The 19,544-nt window shown below is 46.1% G+C and overlaps 1 protein-coding gene across 1 annotated transcript; it reads right to left on the bottom strand.

The window, feature by feature from the left end:
• Positions 1–1,379: 1,379 nt before the first annotated feature.
• On the bottom strand, positions 1,380–19,243 carry GNPTG (N-acetylglucosamine-1-phosphate transferase subunit gamma). The gene is made up of 10 exons (XM_079719151.1): positions 19,192–19,243; positions 19,040–19,107; positions 2,729–2,783; positions 2,579–2,662; positions 2,400–2,493; positions 2,218–2,332; positions 2,051–2,133; positions 1,840–1,971; positions 1,682–1,763; positions 1,380–1,587 (listed from the first exon to the last, which is right to left on the bottom strand). Exons 1-10 carry the CDS (start codon positions 19,221–19,223, stop codon positions 1,502–1,504), a joined length of 831 nt encoding a protein of 276 aa, XP_079575277.1. The 5' UTR covers positions 19,224–19,243; the 3' UTR covers positions 1,380–1,501.
• Between the last annotated feature and the right edge of the window lie 301 nt (positions 19,244–19,544).

The raw sequence follows: 19,544 nt of genomic DNA, 5'->3' as shown, positions 1-19,544 counted from the left end.
GGGGAGGACCCGGCCGCCGTGCGGGGGCAGGGTGGCAGAAAGGCTGCTGGGAACGGGTCAGATTTTAGTGCCGGCTTCAGTCTTTTCTGTCTGCATTGGGTCACTTTCCCTAGGAATCTGGGAGGAAGTAAAACCTGTCTGTAGTTGACCCAGACTTTGCTCGTGGCAGATCCAGATTGGCATGAGAATCTCCCAGAGTCTGCCGCCAGGTGCGGAGCAGGGGCTGGGCCCTGGCCCGGAAGGGACGGGATGCCCCCTGCTTGGGGCTGTGCCAAAGACTTTATATAGCATTTTTTAAGTGCAAGGTGACTAGGTAAAAATTTTTATCAGTGACCAAATTAGAATGTATTTACTATAGTGGAAGTTTAAGACCTTTTTTTTTTTAACATAAGACAAACTGATAGGAAAGCTGTCATTTTTTAAGGTGGGTCCATGGCATCGTGCAGCTCGCCCGCTGCTAAAGGTAACTATATGACTTGGTTGTAGTGAATCTACTTTGTTTCTAATTATACTGATAATGATTTATTAGCTCTTAGAAATTACGCATATTTTGTGCTACTGTTATCACTGTTTAAAATTCTTTATTTTATTAATATTTATGCACTTGTTTCCCATTTCAGGCCTTTGGTCTTCTGGGGGGAAAACAGGACAATGTTTGTTATTGACATCTAGCCTAGATATTTTCAAATTATAAGCAAGAACAATTAAGCTTTAGGTGTATTTATAAGCTATTCCGGTCAGTTCTTTCTGTGGGGTTTGGGGGGGTGGGGTGGAGGTGCCCCCTCCCAGGCACTCGCTGGCTCTGAGGACAGGTGTGCGGTGGGAAGACCAAAGAACCACCCAGAGTGGAGCTCCCGGGGCTACCTCGGGGCCCTCCCACCTCTGCTGCCTGGCTGCGGTGGCCCTGGTTTTCTGAGGGGCCACCCATGCTGGGCTCAGCTAGGCTCAGCGTCTCAGGGTGTCACCGCCCCGCACTCGGGTGATGAAGGGGGGCGCTGGGTGTAGCAGCTGAAGCTGCGTGGTGCTCGGCGAGGCCGTTTTTGTTGCCGAATCTGTCAGCTCCTGAGTGTTCAGTATTAGCGGTGATGTTACATTGTCACACCATTTGTGTAACTGTGGTCAGCAGAAGACCACGACTCAGTGTGGATGCTTCATGTGGATTAATTTATGGAAGCCCCAATCTGTATGTCTGTTTTGAGTATTTAGAGGAGAATGTTATTGGAATGGAATTTTCTTAACCCAGAAGGTAGTATTTATAATGCATAATCATTTACTTGTAGTGAATTGTTTAAAGTTAACACTTGTTCAAATTTTTTTACACTATAGCATTTATGCAATGGTTTACAGAATTCATGGAATTATTTTTATCAGTAGGGAAATTAATTAAAACTTTGAATCTTTATTTTGTCTGCATCTTTGCGCACAACCTGCTGGCACAGAAGGAACAGGAAGGTGTCCTCTGGCTGAGACCTGTCGCCCTGCCCCAGATCACAAGGTGTTCTCAACGCAGTCCAGGGTCGCCTCGTAGCAGCTCTGCTGTCTTGTCCGTGGGTGTCCTGGGACCCAAGTGTTCAGAGCTGGAAGTTTCTGCCAAAACACCAGGTGGCAGGAGGTCAGGACCTGATCTGCAGGGCGGCAGGTCCCAAGGTGGGCTCAGCCCCAACCCCTGGGCACAACTGACCTGCAGGCTTCACGTAGGGGAGGCCGTGCTGGGTCAGTATGCTTTTAAGTCTTTTGATCTCCTTTGACAGGGCTTTATGTGCCTAGAACAAGAGGTGAAATGGAGCACTCAGGCCCTTGGTGGGAGGCTGGTCCCGGGCCTGGGAGCGCCGTCTGTACCTTGTTACAGCTCTCCAGCGTCTGAAACACCAGGCCTTTGGCACCTCCTTCCTGCTGCACTGATTCACTTTGTTCTGGGGTCTTTAAGTAACCAGCATCCTCAAAAATCGCCCTGAGCAACTTCTCATAGCCCTGCAGGTGGGGGACGAGGAGGGAGCACTGCTGTAGCTGCACTGCTCCCTGCCCAGGCGGCGCCCGCCCTGTTGCTCACCTGGGATGTGATCAGCTCATCCGCCAGGTCCTGTTCCACCCGGTCCCACCTCTGCTGCAGGGCCATGGGCAGGGCCGGGTACACTGAGAATCCAACAGAAACCAGACTGAGCAGGGCCCCTCTGGCCCCCACGCCCCCCAGTGCCCCCTGCCGGCCCCAGCGCCCACCTAACAAGGAGTGGGGGTGGCAGACGAGGGGCGTCTCGAACGTCAGTGCGTAGACACAGGTGCTTGGCTCAGACACGTGGGCCAACCGGTTGGTTTTGCCACAGGTGAGCTCCACCTGGTGGGAAACCTTGGTGAGCGGGTGGGGGGAGCGGGCCCCAATCCCACCCTCCCACCCAGCCCACCTTGCTCTGCCGGCTCCGGGAGTGGCAGGAGTCACCGTCCCTCATCCACATGCCCCTGAAGGTGTTATTGGCGATTTCCCACTCGTGCCAGATGCTGGGGAGGAGCAGAGTGGGTGAGGCTGGGGGGGGGGGGCGGACAATGGACAGGTGGAGCCGCAGCCGCCCCCAGCGCCGCTCACCCGAGGATCCCACTGTAGGCATTCCAGCGGAAGGTCTGCTCGTGCTGCGTCACGTTGTGGAACGGGCAGAGCTCGTACTTGTACCTGGGGGCACAGCGCTGTCAGCGGGGGTCCCAGGCCCTGGCCACGCCTGCCCCTGCCCTCACTCACGTGGACTCCACCAGGCTGAAGCACTTGCCAGAAAGTCTGGAGAGATGCACGGGCCCTGGAAGGGGAGAGCACGGCCCGCTGAGCGTGGTGCAAAGAGCAGGCGTGCAGAAACCCACAGAACCAGGGCCATTTAGGAAAAGATCCAGTAGTTTAAACTTTAAAACTGGAGCAAAACAGTTGGAGCAACATCAGCAAAGTACCAGACTAGGAAGCTCCAAGCTCATATCCCTGTGAAAGCATCAAGTGAACCACTAGAAACCAGCTAAGCTAACCCAGTTCTGGAAATCAGGTCTACAGCAATCAAGTGAGCACCACGCAGCAAAGCCATCACCCCAGCGTGGTCGTGAGGAGCAGGCTGACCTCATCTGCAACATCCCAGCCTAGCTGGGGGCTGCCGGGAGTACTGGTCTCTGTTTTGCCCAACTCAGATCACCAGGCAGGAAAGGGAGCTGCTCATGAAGGCTGCCGGGGGGCAAGGGGTTATGGTTGGACACACACAACAGGCCATCCAGGACCTGAGGAGGAGCTGGGGTGAGACTCTTGGAGAACCAAAGACAACCAGGAGCAGCCTGCACATTGTTGCTCCTAGACTCCGAACGCACCCAGCCTGGTGATGAAGGCCGCCCCAGCACGGGGCCAGGCTGCAAAGGAACTGCAGCCTCTTCAAAGGAAAACCCAACAGAACCACCTGGGAAAAGCCCAGGCACTGGACTGATAGAAGACTTCAGTTAAACAAATGTCTGAAATATGCTTAAGGACCTGGAGGGAAACACAAAGAACTAAAGTCTATCAGGCAAATGACATGTAGGCAGAGAGACGAACAGTATCGAAAGGAACCAAAAAAATCTGGAGCTGAAAAATACAACTGAAATAAATCCACAAAAGGGGTTAACAGATTTTGAGCAGAGAAAAGAACCAGTGAAGAGATGGCAAGACACAGGGGGAGTCCCTGAAGGAAGAGAGGGGCAGAGAGAGTATCTGAGGAAATGACTCTCCCAACTTGACAAAACACATGAATCTACACATCCAAGCAGCTCACTGAACTCCAAGTACAATAAACTCAGAAAGACCCACACCAAGACACAGAAGAAAACTGTCAAAAACCAAGTCCAAAGCAGCAAGAAGTGACTCATCACATCAAGGGATCCTTAATAAGATTATCTGCCCATTTCTCTGCCACACTTCAGAGGCCAGAAAGCTGTGGGATGGAAGAAAAAACTGTCGACTGAGGAGTCTACAGCCAGGAAACTATCCTCCAAAAATGAGGGCAAAATCAAGACACTCCCAGATAAACAAAAGCTGAGGGATTTCGTTACCACGAGGCCTGCCCTGGAGAGAGTCCTTCCAGTAAAGGCAAATACACTGGCAAACCCAAAGCAGTATGTGATTCTGATCTGCAAATCTACAGGGTTTAAAAAGATGCATAAAAATAATTACAAATCTACATTTAAAGAGGTAATTACTGAAATCAATAACAAAGCTGGGGGAGGGACAGAGCTGTACAGAAGTCTTTGAATTTAAACCAATTTCAATCATGTACAAATTAGACTTAACAGCTTTATGATCGTATGTAATCCCCTGGCAACTGTAGAGGAAACAGCTACACAGACTAACACACAAAAGTTAAAAGGACGTCAAAACATGTCACTTAGAAGTAAGTCAACAAAAAGGAATGGAGGGAATGAGAGACAAGAAAACTGTAAGACAAATTTTGCTGTTTTGTTTCCTCTAAATCCTTCCTTATCAATGACTACTTTAAATGTAAACAGATTAAACGCTCCCATTCAAAAGGCACAGATTGGCCAAATGGGTAAAAAATTGTGATCCAACCATATATACTGTTTGTAAGAGACACATTTAAGATCAAAGACACAAGCAGGCTGAAAGTGAAAGGATGGAAAAAGATATGCAAATAATGAGAGAGCAGGGATGGCCACACTAATATCAGACAAAATAGACTATCAGGGACTTCCCTGCTGGTCCAGTGGTTAGGAATCCGCCTTCCAATGCAGGGGATGCGGGTTCGATCCCTGGTCAGGGAACTAAGATCCCACATGCCTCAGGGCAACTAAGCCTGCATGCCACAACTACTGAGCCTGCGTGCCACAACTAGAGAGAGGCCTGCGCTGCATCGAAGAGCCCACTCGCTGCAAAAGATCCCACATGCTGAAATGAAGATCCCTGCCACAACTGTGACCTGACAGAAACGATGCAGCCAAAAAAAAAAGACTATCAGTCAAACACTGTTAAAGGAGATAAAGGAAGACATTATTCATTGATAGAAAGGTCCATTCACCAAGATTATAACAATTACAAACATATGGGCACCAAACACCAGAGCTTGAAAACAAAGCAAGCATTGACAACTGAAGGGAGAAACAGGCAGTTCTACAATCCTTGGACATTCAACACCCCGCTTCTAAGGACACAGAGGACCTGAACAACACTAAAACCACCAGACCTAATCGACATATACAGAATATCCCACCCAACAACATCAGAAATTACATTTTTTAAGTGTACGTGGAACATTCTCCAGGACACACCATATGTTAGGCCACTTAATAAACTTAAAAAGGCTGAAATCATAGTTTCTTTTCTGAACACAATGGAAATCAGAAATCAATAGCAAAAGCAATGTGGGAAATCCACAAACATATGGAAATTAACACAATCTTAAAGAACCAATGGCTCAAAGAATTCACAAGGGAAACTTGTTTTTGTTTCAAAATATTTTCTAAACACAAGGTACCAAAAATTATCAGATACAGTGAAAGCAATGCTAAGAGGGAAATTAACAGCTGTAAACATACTAAAAACAAGATCTCAAATCAATAACCTAACTTTTACACTTTAAGAAACTAGAGAAAGAAAGCTAGCAAGCTGGACTTTCCTGGCGGTCCAGTGGTTAAGACTCCACACTTCCAATGCAGGGGGTGTGGGTTCAGTCCCTGGTTGGGGAACTAAGACCCCACATGCTGCATAGCACAGCAAAAAAAATAACAACAACAAAAAAACTAGCAAGCAAAAGGAAGAAAATAAAGATTAGAGCAGAGATAAATAAAACAAAGAAAAATCAGTAAAACCAGAAGTTGGTTCCTTGAAAAGATCAACAAAATCGACAAACCTTTAAACTAGATTTACTGTAACAAAAAAGAAGATGGGCTTCCCTGGTGAGGCAGTGGTTAAAAATCCACCTCCCAATGCAAGAGACACTGGTTCAAGCCCTGGTCCGGGAAGATCCCACATGCTGCGGAGCACCTAAGCCCGTGCGCCACAACTACTAAGCCTGTGCTCTAGAGCCCGTGAGCCACAACTACTGAAGCAAGCCTGTGCGCCTAGAGCCCATGCTCTGCGACAAGAGAAGCCACTGCAATGAGAAGCCCACACGAAGAGTAGCCCCACTTGCCACAACTAGAGAAAGCCCGTGTGCAGCAACAAAGACCCAACACGGCCCAAAAGATTCAAATTACTAAAATCATAAACAAAAGGAGGGACATTACTACCAATTTTACAAAAATAAAAAGGATTACAAGAAAATACTATGAAAACTGAAGAAGGGGGAACACCTCCTGACTCAATTCTATGAGGCCAGCATTCCCCTGATATCAAAGCCAAAAAGATACCTGACAAGAAAGGAAAACTACAGACGTCAACATCCCTTGTGAATGTCAGTGCAAAAATCCTGAACAAAATACTGGCAAACTGAAATCAGCAGCACATTAAAAGGATTCTACAGTGTGAAAAAGTGGGGTTTGTTCCTGGAATGTAAGCATGGTTCAAAATTTTTTTAAAAAACAATTTTTTAAAATGTAATACACCCCATTAACAGAATAAAGCGGGGGGGAAATTATCATCTAAATAGTTGCAGAAAAAAGCACCTATCAAAATTCAACACTCTTTCATGATGAAAACACTCAACAAAGGAGGATTAGGAGGAAACTTCCCCAACGCAATAAAGGCCATATATGCAAAACCCACAGCGAATATCTTACTGAACGGTGAAAGACTGAAAAAGCTTTCCTCCCAAAAGTGGGAAGAACACAAGGAAGCTCTCAGCACTATTCACTATTTGACATTGTACTGGAGGTTCTAGCCAGAGCAATTAGGCAAAAAAAAGGAAAGGCATCCTGATCAGGAAGGAATAAAATTACAATGCAGTGTTTGCAGATGACATGATCATATATATAAAAAACCCTAAGAGTCCACAGAAATATATTAGAGCTACTAAATTCAGCAAAGTTGTAGGATACAGAAGTGACACTAAAAACCAGTTGTTTCTATACAACAACCCAACAGACAGCCCAAAAAGGAAATTCAATGAAACAATTCCAGGGATTTCCCTGGTGGTCCAGTGGTTAAGACTCTGTGCTCCCAAGGCAGGGGGCCCGGGTTTGATCCCTGGTCAGGGAACTAGATCCCACATGCCACAATGAAGATCCCACACGCAGCAACAAAGATGGATTCCCAAAGGACCCCAAATAGTCAAAACTATATTGAAAAGGTGAAGGACTCACAATTAGTGATTTCAAAGCTTACTTCAAGGGGAATTCCCTGGTGGTCTAGTGGTTAGGACTTGGTGCTCCCTCTGCCAGGGGTCCAGGTTTGATCCCTGGTTGAGGAACTAAGATCCCACAAGATGCGCAACACCATCAAAAAAAAAAAACAAAACCCCAAAAAACCCCACAAAGCTTACTTCAAAGCTACAGTAATTAAACCAGTGCAGTATCAGTATAAAGACAGACATGTAGACCAATGAAACAGAACAGAGAGCCCAGAAACAAACCCTTGAATATATGCTCAAAGGATCTGTCAGGGTGCTGAGACCATTCAGTGGGGGAAAGGACAGACTTTTCAACAAATGGAGTCGGGAAGCTGGATGTTCATATGCACAGGAATGAAAGTGGACCCTTACCTCACACCATGTACAGAAATTAACTTAAAATGGATCAGAGGCTGAAACTACAAAACCTAAGGGGAAATCTTTGACATTGGCTTTGTGCTTTGGAAATGATTTCTTGGATACGACATCAAAGGCAAAGGCACCAAAAGGAAAACTAGATAAATGGGGCTTCAGAATTTAAAAGTTTGCAAGAAAGTGTTGAAAGACAACCTACAGAAAGTGAGAAAGTATTTGCAAATCACATTTCTAACACGGGTAATATCCAGAACATATAAAGAACTCCTATTAACGACAGCAATGCCCCAAACAACCCAATTAAAAAAATGGACCAAGGATTACTAGACATTTTTCTGAAGAAGTGAAAAATAAGTAAATACAAATAAAATCCACCATGAGATACTACCTCACACATCCATTAGGATGGCTACTATCCAACAACAACAACAACAACAACAACGACAACACAGAAAAGAATAAATGTTGGTTAGGATGTGGAGAAACTGAAACCTTTGTGCACTGCTGGCGGGAATGTAAAACGGTGCAGTGCTGTTGAAAACAGTTTGGTGGTTCCTCATAAAGCTTAAGCATAGATTTATATGATACAGCAAATCGACTCTTGGGTATGTGAACTGAAAGCAGGAACTCAGATGCTGCACACCCATGTTCAGATCAGCATTATTCACAGTAACCAAAAAGTAAAAACAACCCAAGTGTACACTGACAGATGAATAAGCAGAATGTGGTATATATGTGCAATGGAATATTATTCAGCCTTAAAAAGGAAGGAAATCCTGCCATATAAATGAACCTTCAAGATATTGTGCTAAATGAAACACGCCAGTCACAAAAGGACAAGAATTATATGATTCCACTTACATGAGGTACTTAGTTCATTTGAGCTGCTATAACAAAATACCACTGGGTAATTTTACAACTACAGAAATTTATTTTTCACAGTTCTGCGGGGGCTTGAAGCCCAAGATCAGGGCACCAGCACAGTCGAGTTCTAGTTAACAGAGGGTGCCTTCTCACTGTGTCTTCACATGGTAGAAGGGACTAGGGATCTCTGGAGCCTCTTTATATTATAAGGGCATCAATCCCATTCTTGAGGGCTCCACCCTCATGACTTAAGCATCTTCCAAAGACCTCAACTCCTAACACCATCATCTTTTTCAGTTACGATTTCAACCTGTGTACACACAGTGACCACAGCAGGGATCTAGAGTCATTAAATTCATAGAGACAGAAAGTAGAATGTCGGGGGCCAGAGGCTGGGAGGAGTGAGGAGTTGTTTAATGGGGACAGAGGTTCAGTTTGGGAAGATGAAAAAGTTCTGAGGATGATAGAGGTGATGTTTGCCCAACAATATGGATGTGCTTAATGCCTCTTAACTGAACATCTAATAAGGGTTAAAATGGTAAATTTTATGTATATTTTACCACAGTAAAAAGAGGGCAATTCATATTTTCTTATACTAGCAAAAAGAAACACCAGAAGACTAAACATAAAATAACAACAAACAGAATCAAGGCAGTATGGGACTTCCCTGGTGGTACAGTAGTTAAGGATCCACCTGCCAATGCAGGGGCCGCAGGTTCGATCCCTGGTCTGGGAAGATCCCACATGCCTCGGAGCAACTAAGCCCATGCACCACAACTACTGAGCCTGCATGCCTAGAGCCCGTGCTCCGCAACAAGAGAAGCCACTGCCATGAGAAGCCCGCGCACCGCAACAAAGAGTAGCCCCCGCTCGCTGCAACTAGAGAAAGCCCACGTGCAGCAATGAAGACCCAATGCAACCAGATAAATACATACATACATACATACAAAGAATCAAGGCAGTACGGCACTGGCATAAAAACAGGGGGTCCAGAAATAAAGCCACACATATACAGTCAATTAATTTACAACAAAGGAGCCAAGGATATACAATGAGGAAAGGATAGTCTCTTCAATAAACGGTGGTTAAACTGGACCGCTATCTTACACCATACACAAAAATTTAAGTTGAATGTAAGACCAGAAACTATGAAACTCCTAGAAGAAAACATAGGTGGTAAGCTCTTTGACATCGGTCTCAGTGATGATTTTCAAAATCTGACTCCACAAACAAAAGCAAAAATAAACAAATGGGACAATATCTAACTACAAAGGTCTGCACAGCCAAGGAAACCATCAACAAAATGAAAGGCAGCCTACTGACTGGGATAAAACATCTAGCAAATCATATACATAAGGGGCTAATATCCAAAATGTATAAAGAACTCACACAATTCAATAGCAAAAAAACAAACAATCCAATTAAAAAATGGGCAGAGGGTCTAAATAGACATTTTTCCAAAGAAGACAAAGAGATGGCCAACAGGCACATGAAAAGATGCTCAACATCATTAACCATCAGGGAAATGCAAATCAAAACCACAATGAGATATCACCTCACACCTGTCGGAACAGCCACTATAAAGAAGACAAATAAGTGTCGGCGAGGATGTGGAGAAAAGGAAAACTTGCACACTGTTGGTAGGAATGAAAATTGGTGCGGCCACTATGGAAAACAGGATGGAGGTTCCCACCAAAATTAAATATAGAACTACCATATAATCCAGCAGTTCCACTTCTGGGTATTTATCCAAAGAAAACAAAATCACTAACTCGGAAAGATACCTCCACCCCGCTGTTCACAGCAGCATTATTTACAATAGTCAAGATATGGAAACTACCTAAGTGTCCACTGATGGATAAAGAAGGGGTACACATATACAACAGAGTATTATTCAGCCATAAAACAAGAAATTGCCATCTGCAACACGGATGGACCTTTAGGGCATTATCCTAAGTGAAATATGTCAGAGAAAGACAAATACATTATGATCTCACTTATGTGGAAAACAAAACACCAAGCTTATAGATACAAAGAACAGATCAGTGTTTGCCAGAAGCAGGGGATTGGGGGAGACACAAAGTGAGTGAAAATGGTCAAAAGATATAAACTTCCAGTAATAAATAAGTCCTGAGGATATAATGTACAGCACAGTGACTACAGTTAATAATATTGAATTGCATATCTGAAAGTTGCTAAGAAAGGAAATCTTTTTTTTAAATTGAAGTATAGTCGATTTACAATGTTGTGCTAAATTTCTGCTGTACAGAAAAGTGATTCAGTTATACATATATATACATTCTTTTCCATTATGCTTTATCATAGGATATTGAACATAGTTCTCTGTGCTACACAGTAGGACCTTGTTGTTTATCCATTCTGTATATAAAAGCTTACATCTGCTAACCCCAAACTCCCACTCCATTTCTCCCCCAACACCCCCCCCCCTTAGCAACCACAACTCTGTTCTCTATGTCTGAGTCTGTTTCTGTTGTGTGGATATATTCATTTGTGTCATATTTAGATTCCACATATAAGTGATATCATATGGTATTTGTCTTTCTCTTTCTGGCTTAACTTCACTTAGTATGACAATCTCTAGTTGCATCCACGTTGCTACAAATGGCATTATTTCGTTCTTTTTTTTATAGCTGAGTAGTATTCCATTGTATATATGTACCACATCTTAAGAAAGTAAATCTTAAACGTCCTGTCCAAAGAAGATATACAGATGGCCAAGAAGCACATGAAAAGCTGCTCAACATCACTAATTATTAGAGAACTGCAAATCAAAACTACAATGAGGTATCACCTCCCACCGGTTAGAATGGGCATCATCAGAAAATCTACAAGTGCTGGAGAGGGTGTGGAGAAAAGGGAACCCTCCTGCACCGTTGCTGGGAATGTAAACTGATACAGCCACTATGGAGAACAGTATGGAGGTTCCTTAAAAAACTAAAAATAGAATTACCATATGACCCAGCAATCTTACTACTGGGCATATACCCAGAGAAAACCATAATTCAAAAAGACACATGCACCCCAGTGTTCACTGCAGCACTGTTTACAATAGCCAGTTCATGGAAGCAACCTAAATGTTCCATCGACAGACGAATGGATAAAGAAGATGTGGTACATACATACAATGGAACATTACTCAGCCATAAAAAGGAACGAAATTGGGTCATTTGTAGAGACGTGGATGGACCTAGAGACGGTCATAGGGTGAAATAAGTCAAAAAAACCAAATATCGTATATTAACGCATATATGTGGAATCTAGAAAAATGGTTACAGATGAACTGGTTTGCAAGGCAAAAATAGAGACACACGGCTTCCCTGGTGGTGCAGTGGATAGGAATCTGCCTGCCAATGCAGGGGACACAGGTTCGATCCCTGGTCTGGGAGGATCCCACATGCCATGGAGCAACTAGGCCCATGCACCATGACTGCTGAGCCTGCGTTCTGGAGCCCGTGAGCCACAGCTACTGAAGCCTGCGTGTCTAGAGCTCTGCAACGGGAGAGGCCACCGCAATGAGGGGCCCATGCAACGCAACGCAATGAGGAGTGGCCCCTGCTCGCCGCAGCTGGAGAGGGCCCATACACAGCAATGAAGACCCAACACAGCCGAAAATAAATAAATTTTTTTAAAAAAGAGACACAGATGTAGAGAACATATGGACACCAAGGGGGGGAAGTGGGGGTGGGGTGTGGGCGGTGGTGGTGGGATGAAGTGGGAGATTGGGATTGACATGTATACACTAATATGTATAAAATAGATAAGTAATAAAAACCTGCTGTATAAAAAAAAACTTTTTAAAAAATCTTAAACATCTTCATCACAAGAAGAAAAAAAGTTTTTGGTAACTATGTGTGGTGTCAGAGAATAACTAGACTTATTCCCATCATTTTGCAAAATACACAAATAGTGGATCATTATGTTGTATACCTGAAACTAGTATGTCAATTATACCTTAAAACAAACAAACAAACAAACAGCAAATGGCCCTGGACAGGGAGCACAAGGCAGGAAGGAGAGCTCGGGGCGTATTTGTCCTAAGGTTTACATGTGAACCACGTAGGCATGCTAATGTGCTCAAAGGTAAAATGAAAGGATGACATTAAAGCCCCTACAGCTGAAATCAAAGCAAATGAACCGAACTATACACAGTTAGTAACGTCACTTCACCGGAAGAAGAATAACTCTCAGTGACTTAAGAACAAGTACTGTTAATGAGTTAATAGCAGTAATGCCATATTAGTTTTCAGGCCATTATATATGTGCTGTAGAATAGAGCAAATGACCATGTGATGATACCAGGTATCAGAAGCCACAGCCACTAACATGGGACCAAGTCTCCTACAGATCCCACTGTAGAGAACGTCTGAAGGCCTGAGGCTGTGGAGGGGACTGAGCGGCGGTGGTGGGGGGGGGCAGCTTGGAAGAAGAGGGCACTGATTCCTGTGGGTTCCCGCCTGGGGCAGGCAATGGCATAACCCGCCCCAGTCTCTGGCCATAGGATCTGGGACAGAGGGAGCCGACCCAGCAGCTGGAAAGCGTGGGGTGGTATCAAAAAGGACGGCGGGGGTGGAGGGAGGGAAACCTGCCCAGCTCTCTGGCTGAGCCCTGCATGCATGAACCACCGGCAGGGAGGTTGGTCCTGGGTGAGCTCCGCCCAGCCAGCTGCCTCAGCCCACCACATTCTCCCAAGGGGAGAGTCGGGGCAAGGGTGTATCCAAAAGTATCAGACATACAACAAAGCAGGCAAATGCGACCCACCCCCAAGAGAACAAACATAGAAGACTGACCCCAACAAACACAGATGATGTTGGAAGTAGAAGAGGATTTTAAAGCAGCTATTGCAACTATGTTCCAGGGTGTAAAGTAAAACATGGTAATAAAGAGATAGTGAACCTCAGCAGATAAATAGAAATTAGAAAAAGAACAGAAACTCTAGAAATTTAAAAAGTCAGAAATAATTAGCAATTTAAATCCAGCAATATATAAAACATATGTATTCACTGTGCCCAAGTGGAGCTTACTCCAAGAACACAGTGTTGGCTCAACATTCAAAAACCAATGCTGGGCTTCCCTGGTGGCGCAGTGGTTGAGAGTCCGCCTGCCGATGCAGGGGACACGGGTTCATGCCCCGGTCTGGGAAGATCCCACATGCCGCGGAGCGGTTGGGCCCGTGAGCCATGGCCGTTGAGCCTGGCGTCCGGAGCCTGTGCTCCGCAATGGGAGAGGCCACAACAGTGAGAGGCCCACGTACAGCAAAAAAAAAAAAAAAAAAAAAAACCAATGCTACCCACTATGTAAACAGCCTAAATGAGAAAACCCATCATCCTCTTGATAGGTTTTTAAAAAAGCATTTGATAGAACCCAACACCCATTCATGGTAAAACCTCAGCAACCAGGAACAGCAGGGAAGGTCCTCCACCTGAGAAGGGGCTACAAATGCCCCTCTGCAGACCCTGAACTGAAGGTGGGAGACCGAGGCCAGGTTGGGGGGACGCCTCTCCCCACTGCTCTCCCGAAATTGGAGGCCCAGCCAGGGTGAAGGCACACAGCTGTACTCCAGCTAATAGATGAAGAAACGTTAAACACCACGGGAATGCAATGAACAAAATCCAGAATGTGGGAAACAAGTGACCCAGTTTCCTCAAGGCAAGGAAATGGAGGGCATCTACAGATTCAAGGAAACTGAAGCACACGTGGGTGTGTGTCAAGCACACACAACACACAGAGCTTCCATACTGACTCAGACAAACCAACCACCTATTAAAAATTATGATACTGGGGCTTCCCAGGTGGCACAGTGGTTGAGGATCCGCCTGCCAATGCAGGGGACACGGGTTCGATCCCTGGCCCGGGAAGATCCCACATGCCGCGGAGCAACTAAGCTCGTGTGCCACAACTACTGAGCCTGTGCTCTAGAGCCCATGAGCCACAAATACTGAGCCTGCATGCCGCAACTACTGAAGCCCGCACGCCTAGAGCCCATGCTCCACAACGAGAGAAGCCACTGCAATGAGAAGCCCGCGCACCGCAACGAAGAGTAGCCCCCGCTCGCCGCAACTAGAGAAAGCCTGCGCGCAGCAACGAAGACCCAACACAGCCAAAAATAAATAAATAAATTTATATTAAAAAATTATGACAGTATTAGCAACATACGGAAACACAGAGGGGATTTTTGCTGCTTGATACTGTGGCTATGCCCTTGAAGAGACACATACCAAAATATTTACAAATGAAATAAGTTGTGGGAAATTTGTTTCAAAGTAACTGCGGTGGCAGGGTGAGGGTCGGGGCTGGGTGAGGGTGCCTGGTGCCTCACATACCCTTTCTCCACTTTTGCATGCGCTTGAAATTGTAACACTATTTTTTTTAAAGTTAAGGAATAAACAGAAGTAAAAATATGTATGGCAAGCACTAAAACTGAACACAAACAGAAACGATATGGATCCAACTGCAAGTCAAATTGATGACAGAGAAAACAATGACCTGGTGAAGGTTGGACCACAGTGCCCTGCTGTCCATCTCTGGCTGGATACACTCCAAAATAAACTGCAAGAAAACCTCACTCACTTGTTTCATGGTTAGTAGTAATATTGCTATTTTAAATCTGAAACTATTTTATGTAAATTATAGGAAAAAGCCAGTAAATATATTTATGTGACTAAAGAACCCAGCTTTTTAGTGTTAAGGGAAAAGACAGGAGTAGAAAATAAAGGGGAGGGCTTCCCTGGTGGCGCAGTTGTTAAGAATCCACCTGCCAATGCAGGGGACACGGGTTCAAGCCCTGTTCCGGGAAGATCCCACATGCCGCCGAGCAACTAAGCCCGTGAGCTAAAACTGTTGAGCCCGCGTGCCACAACTATTGAAGCTCGCGTGCCTAGAGCCCATGCTCCGCAATAAGAGAAGCCACCGCAATGAGAAGCCTGCGCACCGCAACAAAGAGTAGCTCTCCACAACTAGAGAAAGCCCATGCACAGCAATGAAGACCCAATGCAGCCAAAATAAATAAATTATTTTAAAAAGTAAGAAAAAGAAAAGGGGAAAATAAAAACCCTGTAATACTGCATTTCAATTTGAAACTTAAAATCACATAGATTTCATCTATTCTTCCAGCACAAACACATCTATGTGTGTGTATGTGTGTGCATGCTTTCTACCTTGAAATAATCATAAACTTATAACCGTGGTACATCACCAAAACTAGGAAATTGACGTTGGCACAATACAACCAACTAGACTACAAACCGTACTCGGATTTCAGTTTTTGTATGTGTTCAGCAATAAGAAAAAGCTACTGATACATGCAACAACAGAGATGAATCCCAAAAACATGATGCTGAGGAAGACTCCAGACGTGGAAGTGTATGCTGACTTGCTCAGCTGAAATCCAAGCACGGATGACACTATTCTAAAGCAACAGAAGCCAGAGAGTGATGGGTGGGGGATTTAAAAGGGACACATAGGAATCTTCTGGGTGATGGAAATGTTCTCAGTCTTGCTTGGGGGTGGTGATTACATGCATGTGCTCAATTTACAAACTTTATCAAACTGAACATGTCAATTTTACCTCAATAAAAATAGGGTTTGAAGGACTTCCCTGGTGGCGCAGTGGTTAAGAATCCGCCTGCCAATGCAGGGGACACAGGTTCAATCCCTGGTCCAGGAAGATCCCACATGTCGCAGAGCAACTAAGCCTGTGCGCCATAACTACCGAGCCTGCACCTGCACTCTAGAGCCCACGAGCCACAACTACTGAAGCCTGTGCACCTAGAGCCCATGCTCCGCAACAAGAGAAGCCACCGCAGTGAGAAGCCCACACACTGCAACGAAGAGTAGCCCCTGCTCGCCGCAACTAGAGAAAGCCCACGCAGAGCAATGAAGACCCACTGCAGCCAAAAAGAAATAAAATTTAAAAAAATTAAAAAATAGGGTTTGAATCTGAGCCAGAAAGTGATGGGTGGGGGGATTTAAAAGGGACACGTAGGAATCTTCTGGGTGGTGGAAATGTTCTCAGTCTTGTTTGGGGGTGGTGATTACATTCATGTGCTCAATTTATAAACTTTATCAAACTGAACATGTCAACTATACCTCAGTAAAAACAGGGTTTAAATCTGAGCCGGTAAAGATGTTCAAAAAGGAGAGAGAAAGAAAGGGGGGGGAAAGGAACACTCCTCTTTACCAGAGACCACCAGCCAACAATAAATGCAGAAGGCATGAGAGAAGCAGAGCTCTGCACTCCTCTATCCCATCAGACTGAACCAGGAGGCCACCAGGGGCAGCACGTCCACTCAGCACCAAAGGCGTGCTCACAGACGGCACACTGAGGGCAGAGAGAGAAACCTGCCTCCCACCGCTAGACCCTGGCAGCACTCAGCCGCAGTCGACTGCAGCCCTCTGACACGATGCCTACCTACAAAGTATTTGTGCCCAAACTGCTTACCCTGACTGTAATCAAGCTTCCAGGCCATTTACAGAATACACTGGGGAAAGCAGAACAACTTAATGACCTCACAAACCAGACAGATCTGGTCAAACATCCTGTAAGACAACTGGCCCGGCACATAACCCCTTGACTGATTCCCGTGTGGGGTGGGTCCTGGGACAGCTGTAGAAGGCATTCCTGAGACAACAGGGAAATGTGGATGTGAATTGATTATATTATAGAATTTCTGCTAACTTGGGGAGTGGGAGATCCATACTGTGAATATTTAGGAATAAAACGTCATGATGTCTGTAGCTGACTTTCAAATGGTTCAGCAAAATGAAAGTTCACTTTTTTCAAAGTGAAAACGAGAAGATAAAGCAAGCATGGCAAAATGTCAACTCTTGTACTGAGGCGGAGAGTATGCTGCTGTTCACAGCCACATTCCTCCATTTTTCTATTCAGTATTTTCACAGTTTTTACTTTTTAGCTGGAATCGTTTAGCGTGAAAGCTCACAGCTGTACCCTCTATCTCTGATCTCACCGTACCCCTGCGGCCAATGCCTCTGGCCCTGGCATCCTTGCTCAAGGCCTTTATTTGGCCACTCCTTTTGCTAGATCCCTCTTCCCCAGATATTCACATCCCTTACTCCTGTTCCCCTTCAACTTCTGAACAAAATTTCACTTCTCAGTCTTTTCCTGAACCCATTTAAAACGGCAATCCCCAAAACAACCCCCCCAAACACTCACTCTTCTCTGCTTTCCATACCTACAGAGTGTTTTTCACCATCAAGCATTCTACATTTTATCTACTTTTTTGTTTATGGCCTACCTACCCCATTAGAGTGTCAACTCCACGAGGACACTGTAATGTTTTGTTCATTTCTACATCCCCAGCACAGACACACCCTGACATGTGGTAGTATTCAAGAAAAAAAGATCTTGGGACTTCCCTTGTGGTGCAGTGGTTAAGAATCTGCCTGCCAATGCAGGGGACACGGGTTCGAGCCCTTGTCCGGGAAGACCCCACATGCCGCGGAGCAACTAAGCCTGTGTGCCACAACTACTGAGCCCGCGTGCCACAACTACTGAAGCCTGCGCTCCTAGAGCCTGTGCTCCGCAACAAGAGAAGCCACTGCAATGAGAAGTGTGCACACCGCAACTAACAGTAGACCCCAATCTCCACAACTAGAGAAAGTCCGCACACAGCAACGAAGACCCAACGCCAAAAAAATTCTTGGATTTTTGTTTGTTATATTTAATACTCATTGAACAATCCAGCAGTTCCACTTCTTAGATCCTGTCTCAGGAAACCACTCACAGAAGGGTAGAAGGAGACAGTCCCTGGAGGGATGTTCTCCTCAGCAATGTTTCTAGTGACCAAAAACCATAAACAACACTTTGCTGGACAACAAAAGAATGCAGAGCCATCCTATGGAATACCAAACACCAAGTGAAAAGAGTGAAGACCCACATCCACCGTGAAGAAACACCGTGAGCGGCAACAGCAAATGAGCACACCTGTATAGTACTCCTGCTCAAAAAAAGGCAAACACGCGAAGCAGCTGGGCCCGTGAGCCACGGCCGCTGAGCCTGCGCGTCCGGAGCCTGTGCTCCGCAACGGGAGAGGCCACAGCAATGAGAGGCCCGCGTACCACAAAAAAAAAAAAAAAAAAAAAAAAAAGGCAAACATCACAGAAAAAATTGACACAAACACACACACAAAACTACACGTTTTTTTCTTGTAAAAGCATAAAAAACATTTGGAAAGACAAACACCGAACTGTAACAAAAATCACCTCTAGCGAATAAAATTAAGGACTATATCCGGGATAACTACTCAACTTGGTACAATCACAGTCTGGAATGTTAGCGCGCACTTAAAAATAATTTTAGAACTACTGACAAACGACAACATGACCCTCCAGGCCCTAACTTTCAGGGCCCCTCATCCGAGGCCTCCCTCCCTCCCTGGCCCCCCTGGAGCAGGCTCCCGAGAGCTGACGCGGCCCACCGGTCGGGAAGCCAGGCCAGCTCCCTGCTCCCTCCCAGGCCCCCAGCACGCCCGCGGCCAGGGCCCCGAACTCACCAGACACGGGAGAAGGATCCCTCCTGGGCTGGAGGCGACTGGTCTGGGGCAGGAACGGGTTGTTGAGCCTGAGAGAAGCGGCACAGTCAGGGGGAACCGGGCCCGGACCGCCGCGGGAACCCCCCGCCGCCGCTCCCCGCGAGGCCGCTCACCCGAACGTGTTGGGCTCCTCCACCACCTTCATCTTGGCGGCACCTGCGAGCGCGGGCCCTACGGGGAACAGGCAGTGAGGAGGCGGGCGTGTGGTGGGGGCGCGGGGACGGGGAGAAGGGGGCTCCGGGACGCAGGGGCCTGGGCATGGGTGGAGGGGCGCGGGCGTCGGCAGCCCGGACACTAACCATGCGCTGCGAGCCCGAGCAGCAGCAGCACGAAACGCGCCAACCTTGCCACCATCTCGCGCCGCCGCCGTCGCCGCCGTCGCCGCGCGTGGTCACGTGAGCGCGCTTGTCACATGAACGCCGGAACCGGATATGGCGTCCGGCTCCTGCGCAGAGGCGCACCTCGG

This window comes from Hyperoodon ampullatus, assembly GCF_949752795.1.
Source record: "Hyperoodon ampullatus genome assembly, chromosome: 14".
Classification (NCBI taxonomy): Eukaryota; Metazoa; Chordata; class Mammalia; order Artiodactyla; family Ziphiidae; genus Hyperoodon; species Hyperoodon ampullatus.
The sequence above is the reverse complement of the archived record's forward strand: the minus strand, read 5'-3'. Positions and strand labels throughout refer to the sequence as shown.

What these genes read in the sequence shown, in the direction of transcription:
- GNPTG (XM_079719151.1), bottom strand. Translation starts at nt 19,223, where the DNA reads ATGAAGGTGGTGGAGGAGCCCAACACGTTCGG. An exon ending in GAGGAGCCCAACACGTTCGG is followed by an intron (nt 19,108 to 19,191) that starts GTGAGCGGCCTC and finishes CGCTTCTCTCAG; the next exon opens with GCTCAACAACCCGTTCCTGC. An exon ending in CCCCTACGTGAAGCCTGCAG is followed by an intron (nt 1,588 to 1,681) that starts GTCAGTTGTGCC and finishes GTGTTTTGGCAG; the next exon opens with AAACTTCCAGCTCTGAACAC.